The sequence below is a fragment of the Typopeltis vanoorti genome, chromosome 24 (genome assembly GCF_054136105.1).
Source record: "Typopeltis vanoorti isolate ZY-2024b chromosome 24, IOZ_Tvanoo_1.0, whole genome shotgun sequence".
Taxonomy (NCBI): Eukaryota; Metazoa; Arthropoda; class Arachnida; order Uropygi; family Thelyphonidae; genus Typopeltis; species Typopeltis vanoorti.
The window spans coordinates 43,222,885-43,235,105 of record NC_143572.1 but is presented as its reverse complement, the minus strand read 5'-3'; the positions used below and the strand labels follow the sequence as shown (position 1 = coordinate 43,235,105).

At 35.6% G+C, this 12,221-nt stretch overlaps 1 protein-coding gene across 3 annotated transcripts in view; it reads right to left on the bottom strand.

Annotated features, from left to right (window-relative positions):
* The window catches only part of LOC150093135 (triple functional domain protein-like), a 396,873-nt gene that overhangs the window by 69,737 nt on the left and 314,915 nt on the right, over positions 1–12,221 (bottom strand). For all 3 annotated transcript variants that reach the window (XM_090413319.1, XM_090413321.1, XM_090413320.1), the window contains 2 exons: positions 7,411–7,570; positions 891–983 (listed from right to left, as the gene is read on the bottom strand). In XM_090413319.1, the coding sequence (XP_090269445.1) occupies positions 891–983; positions 7,411–7,570 (253 nt within the window). The remainder of the gene's footprint in view (positions 1–890; positions 984–7,410; positions 7,571–12,221) is intronic.

Here is a 12,221-nt window from a genome sequence, read left to right as displayed (position 1 = left end):
TAATACTGTATGAAAAGAACTCCATTTACTGCGTTTCCACAGAAGAGCAGTGGCACCTAAGCTGAAGATCACAACAATGAATAAGTCAGCTTGTCTTGTCTGGTGCAAAGATTGTGTGAAATGGACAATTGACCAGTGGAAAACATACTCTAGAGAAACGAATCAAGGTTTATCTGTTTACAGTCTGATCGCAGGATGTGGAGGCAGTCTGGTAAATGCTTGTTACCACAGTGTGTTGTACCCACAGTAAAGTTTGGTGGTGGAGGAGTAATGGTGTGGGGAACATTCAGCTGGTTTTGAGTGGGACCACTGGTCATTGTCCATGGTCTCATGAAGGCAGCTCAGTATCTTGATATTCTGAATAATTAGGTGCTGCTTACACTGTGGAGTTTTATGGAACAAACCCATGTTACTATCAAGGCAACAATGCCCCATGCCACAAAGCTGCTCTGTTATGGAATGGTATGAAGAGATGGGTGTTAAACAACTGCCCAGAGTCATGACCTTAACCCCATCAAACGCCTGTGGGACAAATTGGAATGGCAATTGAGATCCAGAGCATCACATCCTTGATCTGTTGCTGAGCTCAGTGCTGCTTTGATGGAGGAATGGAGACAAATTCCATCTGATGTCTGCTGCACATTGGTGGAAACTCTCCCTCAAAGGGTGCAGGAGGTGATCAAAGACAAAGGTCGACAATACCTGATATTAAGGTTCACCTACTAGTATTAATTGTAAATTGCTAAAGTTTCTGGACAATTATTTGACTATTAACATAGGAAGGTTGGATATAGAGAAAAGAGTAGTTAACAGTATGTTACTGTTGTATCTTAAATTTTTCAATAAATATTTGTATCAAAACAAATAAAATGATTTCTTCTTAAGCTTACCTTAAGTAAAAGTTGATATTTCATTATGCGCTGCACAGGTTTTATCAATAAGTCAGGTAACTGAAGTTTGTGGCCAAGTTTCTGCCTTGCTTCCTTTAAAAGTTTTTAAAACATGTAAATTAAATGCCACATATTTATTTTAACAGTTACTATTTGCTAGCAATAAGGAAGAAAATTTCTTAGTTCATTTATTTAGAATTTCATTTTTAAACTGCATTTAAGATTTACAACAAATTTACATTATTTTTGGAATTATACCTGGTGCTACGAATGCAATATAAAAAAAAAGCATGAACGCAATATAAACAGTTCTCAGAACTGTTTATATTTACGCTATGTTCAGCCAGTCAGAATTATGTATACCTTAGCACTGGACAGGTTTTTTTTTTTTTTTTTTTTTTTTTTTTCCATAATTTGCCAATACACAGGTGACTTTTTTGTAATTATATAAATTACTATAAACATCATTATATCATCTGCACTCATTATAATATGTGGATGTCATAATGAGTACATATACAACTCTCACTGCTAGCTGAAAATAAAAAAAAAAGATCTTCAAAACCTACTAGAAGAGATGCTGAAGCTAAGTGAAAAATATGGACTTAATTTCAACTTCAAAAAAAACTAAAACCATGCTGGTAACAAGAGAAAAAGGGAAAGTACCTGATATAAATATTAAGATCAGAGGAAATACTTTAGATCAAGTAGAGAGTTATATATATTTGGGTCAACTAATTACAGAGAATGGAAAGTGTGGTAAGGAAATATTAAGAAGAATAGAAATTGCTAGATCAACCTCTATTAGCATGAAAAACATTGACCCTAAGGGAAATTCACACAAAAACAAGAATTAGGCTCTCCAAATGCTACGTATGGTCAACACTGCTATATGGAGCAGAAACCTGGACAATATCAAAATATTGTGAACGTAAATATTTTGAAAAGCCTTTGAGATGTGGATCCTCAGAAGAATTCTTAGGGTCCCATGGACTGCCAAAAAAACTAATTTAGAAATATTAGAGATGACTGGAGAAGATAGGAATCTGTTGAAAACCATCTACCTTGGTCACATACTATGGCATGAATCCCTACAAAAAACACTTCTAGAAGGAATAATTACAAGGAAAAAGAAGAAGAGGAAGACAAAGAACAGATTGGATGAGAAATATTAAAGGACTGGACCTTTTTGTCCTATGAAGAATGCAAAAGAGAAGCACAAAACTTACATGGTGGAAGCTCATGGTAGTCAACCTCCTAGAAGGAGATGACATCTGACAAGACAAGATACAACTCTCTGATATCTATCTGAGAGCCAATCACAAATCCAATCCACTAACCTGATATCCAAATCCATATGTGTCAACTTAAAAATCAACTTGTCATGTTACCTATGTCAAATGCCTTTAAAAAAAAAAAAATGACAGTGTTAGTGTTACTCTTTTGTAAATAAGAGCACCCTTTAACAAATCCATGCTGGCCTGTGTAAATAATATTGCCCTCATCCATCTAATTCTATATAAGCATTCTTGCCAATTTCTCCAAAATCTTAACTACAGAAGAAATATAAACAGGCCTATAGTTTGATATCTCCATTCTATCACCAGCCTTATGCAATGATGCTATCTTATTCTCCTTTGACTCTCTAGGAACCTGTCCCATTGCAAGACTTTCCATTAAAGAGCTAAAATAGCACAGTCAGTTTTATAGCACGTTCCCTTAAAACACATGGTGAAATTCCTTCTAGTCCCCATGCCTTATTGACATTTAGTGTACTCAGTATTTAGAATACATCCTCTTCATTCATTTCTAGCACTTCACTATTCATTATCCTTCTAAGAATAAAGCCTGCTATACCAAGATGAAACACTCTAATAAAGTGATCATTAAATATCTCAACTATGTCATTTGCTTTGGTCACCCAATTCCAATCTCCATCCAGCAGGTAATAGGTAATCTGTCAACTATTATTGTTCCTCCTACTTACCACTTAGCAAAAAAAAAAAAAAAAACACCACTCCTTGGGATTCTCTTTCGATAGTGCCAGTCTATTCTCATATTCAAATTTTTCTCTCCTTACAATACTAGTCACTTTCCTAGTCTGAGCCCTATATACCTCATGTAACTGTTCTTCACCCCTCTCTTCATATGTCTTTCATGATCTCTTTTTTTCTGCAGTTCTCCTTTTATTTCTCATCATTTATTTGACTCCAAATTGCTTTATCTTCTTCACTTGAGGTATACAATTTGCCAAACTAATTTACCTAATCATTTCACATTTACCCTTCCTATCCTGCTGAAATATGCTGTAACCTTTGATTTCTACTCCTGTTAGAACATCTTCCTCAGTTAACCAAGTTTCACTGATACCAACAACTTTTGGAGAGACTGAGTCAATCAATGACACAAACTCATTCCCTTTATTCCTAATGCTCCTAGCATTTGTATACAGAAAAACTGGTACATTGTTATTCTTATAGCTATTAATTACTCCCCTCACACTCCATCTGACTCTGTAATATAGTATACACCCTCTCATTTCTCAAGCCACACTATACTCACGAGGCCATCCCTGCTATATTTCACCTGACCAATTCTAGTTTCCCTGTCCCAACACACTCACTTGCTCAGAAAACAACAGTCTCTCCAAATGCCTACATCCTTCTGCATTCAAATGTGATCTATCTCCTGCATACAGCTCTCAAATATATTCCATGCATCCACATATTCCAGACCTGGTTATTTAATAGATATGAGTGTTAGACATTAGACATAATATAATTTTTGAATAACAGCTTCACACATGTAAGAGAAAACTAAATATAATTTATTACTCCTGTATATTTCATTCATTATCTCATGAGCCTCTTTTAGGGAGAATGCAAAAAACAAACTGGTAACAACATTTAAATTCTGAATACAGGGCAACATGTTTACTATCTTTCCTCAGATACATTTCTGTTGCATTACCCCTAATATCAACCTCAAATCTTGAAATACAAGATTCATGCCCTCTCTCAGGTCATTCATCCATATCATTAGTGTCATCTACTCCATATTTTCACCCCCATACTGCTCTCCAATGCCATTACCATACACTCAGTTATTCCACCAGGCAAGCACTCTACTCTGCACATCCTGAATCATCAAATCTCCATACATGACATTCTGAACAGATTCATTCATCCTTCCCTTACTAGTATCCCTGACTCTTACAGCTTCCTCTCTCTATCCCTCGCTTCCACACTCTCTTGACTTTCTATAATGTCCTCTCTTCCACCATCTTTCCCATTCTCTCACCTTCCTCTCTCCACCAGTGCTCTCTGATGCCTTGCTTCTCCATCCTCGACTTTCTGTGATTTTCTCTCTTCTCCCATCTCTCCCACTTTCCTCTCTCTCTCTCTTGCTCTCCAATGCCATTCTCTTACACCTATCTTGTTCTTCTCACATTAGTCAGCCTTTCCATCCTCCTAATATCTTCATTAACCCTTATCAACTCAGTCTTCATTCCTTCCATCTCCTTTCTCAGCAGTTCTATTTCTCTCTCACACACACAATCATGGTCATCAGACAAACCACCTCTGTCTTCTACGCTGCCCAAGGTTAAATCCACACATCTTTAAAATTCTCTCTACCAATACATTACTGGTATCCACAACTTGAAAATCTATAGAATGGGAATGTCACTTAAATCGAAAAAGATATAGAGGAAGACCTAAGATTTGATGATGTTTTTAGTGGGTATATAATCACTGATATAATGAAAATGTTTTTAGTAATTCATAGTTAATTTGAATTCAGACAATTTTGTGTCCCTTATAATCTGAGGTGAATCATTGCTCTGTTGGCAGCTGACCCAAAATCCAATCATTTACAATTCTTCTTATTATTACAAGACTTCCAGGGAGTCACGGGCTCATCAAGGGAGCCACATACCACTCATCATACCTTCTCTTGAATTCATTCATACTATCTGCGCTTAACCTCCAAAGGCAAACCATTCTAGTCATGCACCACTCTATGAAGGAAAAATCTGGTTCTCACCCCCTTTCTTGATCACATTCATTCTCAACTTCCGTGGATGCACTTTTATCCTCTCCCCACCCTCCATAAAATGAAAAATTCCATCTACTGGTATATTGTAAGACCCTTTCAAAAGTTTATAGGTCTCTATTATCCTATCCTTCTCATCCATCCCTTAGGATGAGTTGTCTCCCTTAAGGGCAAGTATTCATGACTGTAGATATGTGTGTTCATGGGCCAGTTTGCCTGTTCTGAGAGACAAAGAACCTGAGTTTCTGGGTGAAAAAACCCTCTACCTCCATATAAACCAGCTAACTCACCTTTAGTTGAAAGAGACCAGATAAAGGTTCCTCACGTCATGGATGGGAATCGAACCCAGGTCTTTTCGACCAAAAGGCTTTGTCTATACTGATTGAGGTACGGAGGCTCTAGGTCTCTATCTTCTGTTTGCTAGAACTTGCAGAGTTAAATTTTCAGTCTCTTCTCATAATCTACATTTCACAGTTAAATATAATTTTTAACACTCTCCTTTGTACTCTTTCCACAGTATCTGCATCAACTAAGAAATCAAAAGACCAGATCTATGCACAAGTACAAGCTGAATTGAGGTATCAAAGCTTTGTAAAGAGGCAAAAACGACTTCCTTATTCTTACATTTCAATTATCTTCCAAGTTGTATTTGTAATCTTTGCTATATGGCCCTGAACTTCAACTTCCTATCTACTAAAACTTCTAAAAGCACTAAAACTACTAAAGCATGATTCCACTAATGTAATACACCACCAGATATCTCATTACATAGTACATAACTTTACATTTACTAACATTGAACTGACAGCCATTTTCACACACCTACAATTCCATCTTATTGAAATTATTCTGTTCTGAAAGTACTGCATATCAATTACATTTCTGATTATTCTGCCTATGATTGAATTATCAGCATATTGCTGTATGTCTCCTATTCAATAACAATAAGCCAAGGACTGATCTCTGGAGTACATCACTGGTCACTTTAAATCTTTCAGACTCACATTCCCCATATGCCACTTCTTGATATCTGTTGGTCAGCCATTTCCTCTTATGAAAACTATTAGTTTATAATCTAATCTAATCCCATAGCTCCCAACTTAAGAAACAGCTTTCCATGCTGAATCTGTCAAAAGATTTAGTAAAGTCCAAAAGTATCATGGTTCTCCTTGTCTCAACTGTCAGTTATTATAAAATGTAAACAAATTGCTCAAATATGACCTTCCTCTTAATAAACCCATTCTGTTCATTGCAAAGTATAGATTCTCTGTCAACCTATTTCTGTATGCAATCACTTACCAACTTTTCCAAAATCATCACCACAACTAAATCTTCAAGATCTCCGGCCACTCCACTCCAGAGATACAATTTGGTAGGTTGATAGTTAGGAGCAATGGGATTATCATACATTCTTTCCAGTCCTGCAGAATCATTGCTGGGCTAAGATTCAAATTATACAGTCAGGTCAAAGGCATAACCAATTTCAGCTGAACATTCTTTTAGCATCTGTGAAGAAACTCAGGTGTATGAGGAAGAAATACCAGTCCCTATTGCTGAATTCATATTCATTTAATGCAACAACTCTAGTACCTCTTCCTCATACTCCAGTGTAGAGGTAACATGGCAGCATTCAAGTTCTATATTGCATACACCAGGTTGATAGCATATAGCAAAATGGGCAATTATTAGCTGAACAATCTCTTCTGCATCTGCCACCTGCAATTGAAAAAAGGACAAGAGTTATTCTTTCCCATTCATACTTTTTTTTAGCTTGCAGAGCCAGTACCTCTTCATACTCATACTTAACTTTCTGTACAATTACTGTACCTCTTTTGGCCTGTGCCTTATAATTTTCATAACTGACTTCATCCTTATGCACACAGCATGGTATATATAAATAATTTTTTTTGGAGGGTATGTGTGTTGCAGGAGAGGCCTGAAGATGGTATGGTCCAGTACAGTTAAGTTTACATGTTATAATCTTTTTGTGATAACACTTATTTGGTCTGAATGTAGCTTATTGTATAAGTTTCCCTTCAATATTTCTTATACTCCTTTGAAGTGTGTGTGTCATAAAATGATAACTCCACTATAATTCTCCATAATTCTTCAGAATTGAATTACATAATGTAGCCACTGCTGTAAAATTTTTTATACCTTGAAATTTGAGTATTTCTGGTCAAATAGCACCTTCTTCTGCTGTCAGTTCACCTTCAGATTTCTGACAGGTTTTTTTTTTATCTCTAATACTGAAATGTATTCAAAGCATGCAATTTTCTACCAAGGCTTTATCATTTACCTCATTCAATAATTTTAAAAAATTATAATGGATATCCTTATTTTGATGCTAATTTTAAGTCACCTCTATCATCAGCATACTAGGTTTCAACTGCAAAATGTAGGCAGTTGTAATTATGTGCATATAAATATAAATATAATAATAAACATAAATAAAAAAATCTATTACCTCAAAATAAGTGTCCAAATATTCTGAAACTATATATTCTGATTTTGGCTTGTTCTGGCAATACACAACATACATATTCAATCTTCTTTCATAGCGTCGAAATAGCAGTCCTAATCTTTCTGGTTCTTCCAAACATTTCTCTAACTCTGCTGAAAATGAACTGTCAAAATAAAGAAAGATTTATAAAAAAAAATTCCATTCACAATACAGATCACTTATATATAATAAATTATTGAGTATTTTTTACAAAGTGTCAAATAAGAAATGATTAGTTCAACTAAATTTATCTATCATGCTCCTAGTATCCAAATTCAGAATAGGTTCTTTGTTTTAGGTAGCATATTTTAGCTAATAGCATATCAGAAATAGCTTCATTTTTATGTACCATCACAATTTATAATAACTGCATTTCTGACATAAGGAATTCATTGATTGAATTCATCACATTTTATATTAATGATACCATTAATGTGATGTTCAAATACTTATAAGCATCATATAGGTTTTTAGCAGAACATTTACAGATCTACCAACCTATCCACACACAGCTTGGAAAGAAGTTAATGGAGGACACCATAATGTGAGGAACAAAAGATATGGAGCCCACCTTGATAAGATGTAGAACTTCTTTTGCTGCGATGACTGCAGCAATCCTACAGGGGATACTTTCCACAAGCAAATAATAGTGATCAACGGGAATTTTGGGCCATTCTTTCTATAGGCATGTAACGAGGTTCTGGACTGTTGTGGAGCAGATGTCCCTTGACCTCACCTGATGTTCCAGTTCATTCCACAGATGTTCAGTAAGGTTGAGATTAGGACTCTGTGAAGACAGTCAAGTGTGATGACATTCATATCCACAAACCATGCAGTTACAGCAGCAGCCTTATCACACGATGCATTGTCTTGCTGAAAGAGACAATGGTCAATCTAGAAACACCATAAAGTAGGAAGCATTGCATTGTCCAGAATGTTTAGTTATCGGAGTTCAATGTTCATGGCATCACAAACAGAGGTCCAAGGTGAAACCAGGACCATACCATCATTCTGCCATCTTTGAATTTCATGGTTGGGGTTACACACTCTGGGAAGAGATGTTAACTGGGCATCTTCAGCACCCCACACCCTTCCATCTGCTCAGTTCAAAGCGTAGCATGATTCGTCACTCCATAACACAGCTTTCCAAGCTTTCACATCCTACTGTACATACTCTTTGCACCACTGAAGACGATGCTGCATGTTGGTTCAGATAATGTCGGGGCTTGAATGTTGCTCTCCTACCATGGAAACCCATATTGTGAGTCTGTTCTGAATGTCTTTGTGCAGATTTGTGTTCCAGTTGATGCCTGGAATTCCACATTCAACATGCTGGCCAACAAATGGCAGTTTTACATATTATCCTTCATAGCAACTATGGTCACTTTCACTGAGTGTGGTGGGTCATCCACTGTGGGTAGCACTTGGTTCCCTGTACTTTCATCTTAGTATGGTATCATTGATTATTGACTTGGGATGGCCTGATTTGTCAACAACTTGCCAAATAGATAGGCCTGCAACATGTCATCCTATCATAATGCCTCTTTCAAACCCCATCAGTTCATTTCTCTTTCAGCCATTTTACCCAGACACACAGTCGCACTGACTTAGGAGCATCATATTTCTCCAATTTATACCAGCTACAAAACAAGTTACATGTTTGTAACTTGTTTTGTAAGGCATTAAGCACCTTGTCCATATAACAATCCTTTTCCAACTTAAATATCTCAATCACATCACCACTCCTCATATTCACAAGACTTTGAAACCTGCATTCTCTCAACTGTCTTCATAAACCAGTTACCATCTTAGTAATCCACACAAGGCCTTATACAATGGGACCAGAACCTCTTTATTTCTGCACATTAAGGCATCTGCATCACAGCCGACCTCTGAATTTCAGATCCTTGTCCAACACTGCTCCAAGGCCTCGTCTCCTCGACTTCCTCCAAAATTTTTCCCCAAATGAATACTTTGCATCCCTTGTTGCCAACCAAATTTCAGAACGCTTACACTCTGCAGCATTGAACTGACAGCTCCATACTGTTGCCCATATTGTTTCAAGTAGACTCCAAAATCTTAAACTTTTTCTCACCTTCAAAAATACTATAGTAGAATTTCAGGTAACATGAAATAAGACACAAAATGGTATTCTGTATTACCCAAAAGTTCCTCTAAATCACAGTTACTACAAAACACAAGTTATCAGCTTATATGTGGGTGGTCTGAAAAGTTCTCAGCCTCAACCATAAATAGCAACACTATTGGCAAGATTTTTTTTTTCTAAGTTGGTACATCTGTCATAAACATCCATGTGAAATTGCAAGTCTTTCTATCAAGTATATTTTATACAGCTGTTGGAAGTCAAAATTTTGCCTGTAATGGATAAAATTGAGTATCGTGCGGTTATAAAATTCTTTATAAAAGAAGGTTTAACACCAAAAAAAATTCATTTCAAGTTCATAAAAGTTTATGGGCATTCTTCTCCTTTATTTTCAACAATTAAGAAATGGGCTGCCAAGTTTAAACATGGCCGTACCAGCCTTGAAGATGATCCAAGTGAAGGACGTCCAAAAATTGTAACACCACCAGAAATCATTGATCCATGCATGATATGGTATTAGATGACCAGCAAGTCAAAGTGCATGAAACTGCTGAGACTATAGACATTTCAAAAGAACATGTAGGATATATTTTGCATGAAGAATTGCAAATGAAAAAGCTTTGTGCAAGATGGGTGCTGTGCAGATCAAAAACGTACTCACATGAAAATCTCTGAACAGTGCTTGGAGCGTTTTAACAAGAATAAAACTGATTTTGTGTGTCGATTTATTACTATGGATGAGACTTGCATTCGCCAGTGCATACCAGAATCCAAACAGCAATCAAAACAGTGAACAACAGAAGTCGGTTGTTCAGCACCAAAGAAGACAAGGTCATGGCATCGATGTTTTGGGATGCTAAAGGCATTTTGTTTATTAATTATCTTGAAAAGGGTAAAACAATAACTCAGGAATATTATTCTGATCTTATAACCAGACTAGATGAAAAAATTCTTGAGAAAAGACCCGGTTTGTAAGAAAAAAAAAAACTTTCATCAGGACAATGCACCGGCCTATAAAGGTGTTTTGGCAATGGGAAAATTAAGGGATCTGCACTATGAATTGTTGGAACATTCACCCTATTCCCAGATTTGGCTCTCTCGGACTTCTATCTCTTCCCAAAACTAAACATTTTCCTTGCTGGTCAGTGTTTTTCTTCGAATCAAGAGGTAATTACAGCTGTAGAGGGATATTTTGTGTATCTTACTGAGAACCACTACAGGAACGGGATAATGGCGCTGGAATAAATGTATTAGTCTTGAGGGAGATTATGTTGAAAAATAAAAATAATTTTGAAATTATAAATTTGTTTTTTAATTATTAGGCCGAGAACTTTTCAGACCACCCACATGTTTATTGATGGTTTAGAGTAGTACAGAGGGGTCTGTAGAAGAAGTATAGAATGACTGATAGCTTATAGCCATTAAAAGTCTGTTCATATTAAAAAAAAAAAATGCTCAACGGATATACAGATGATTTAAAAATCATGAATTAAATTTTTTCTCAGTCTTTAAAGTCTTTTCTCAAAGAAGGAAAATGTTTTGTCGAACTCTGGCTGACTCAGGTAGGGATGCAAGTACAGAGTTTTTTTTTAATCAGAAGTTACAAGTTAGGTTATTTTTGATAAAAAGGTTCCATTAATAATTAGTGGCATGTTAGTATTTATTCAAATGTAATAAAATCAATGATTTTATGGCACAATTGCAATTAATTTGAGATATTTAATCTTTTATTAAAATTGTATGATTTTTTTTTACTTAAATTTTTATCATTTACTGTAGTTCAGTAAAGTTAATACTAATTTTCTAAGTGTTGTTAAATAACAACACTTAGAAAATTAGTATTCAAAGACATCTTAGAAAATTGGTATTAACTTGACTGTAATTTAGCATAAATAATGTGCCTAAGTATTGAGTTTTCATTAAATTCCTTTTCTTCCTTTATAAATAAATAGAACTGAGACAACATTTAACATATTTAAGTTCATTAATATTATAATTCACAATAACTGTAATTTGTGCATGGCAAAAAATTTCATGTACATAAAATGCTGTAAATTTCACTAGGGATATTATTAGGGATATTTCACTATAAAATACCCTTGGTATTTTCAGAAGGAACAACTGGAGATAATTAAAATCATAACAATGATGCTACTTGCACCCATTCAAAGCACAGCATATAAAAGAGGTTGAAAGATGAGAAACTGATATGACACTTTGAATGGTAGCAAAATTTTTCATTTGAAGAGAAATTTTGGATACAAAGAGAACTATAATCATGGGCAGGTTCAAATAAGGGGATACAGACCAGAGAAAGTATGAAAGATGAGAATACAGAATTTATAGAATTACAAAAATAATAACTATCTTAAATAGCATGAGATGGAAGGGACTTGCAGTGAGAAGACAATGGATCCAATGACAGCATCATTCTATAAATGAGTTGGCCATTATGCTTCCAATGACAGTAATGCAGTTTCTTGGGAGATGACAATGCATGCATGAGCTTTGGCTAAGAAAGCAGGGGAGGATATGTGAAATTATAAGGCAGATGATCACAATAAATGGAAATGGCAGCTGGAGTTGATGCTTTGGCATAAGAGACTGCAGAGTAAAGGAATTATCAAGACATGGAAAGTAGTCAAAGGATGTTTGAAGAAAGCAATGACTC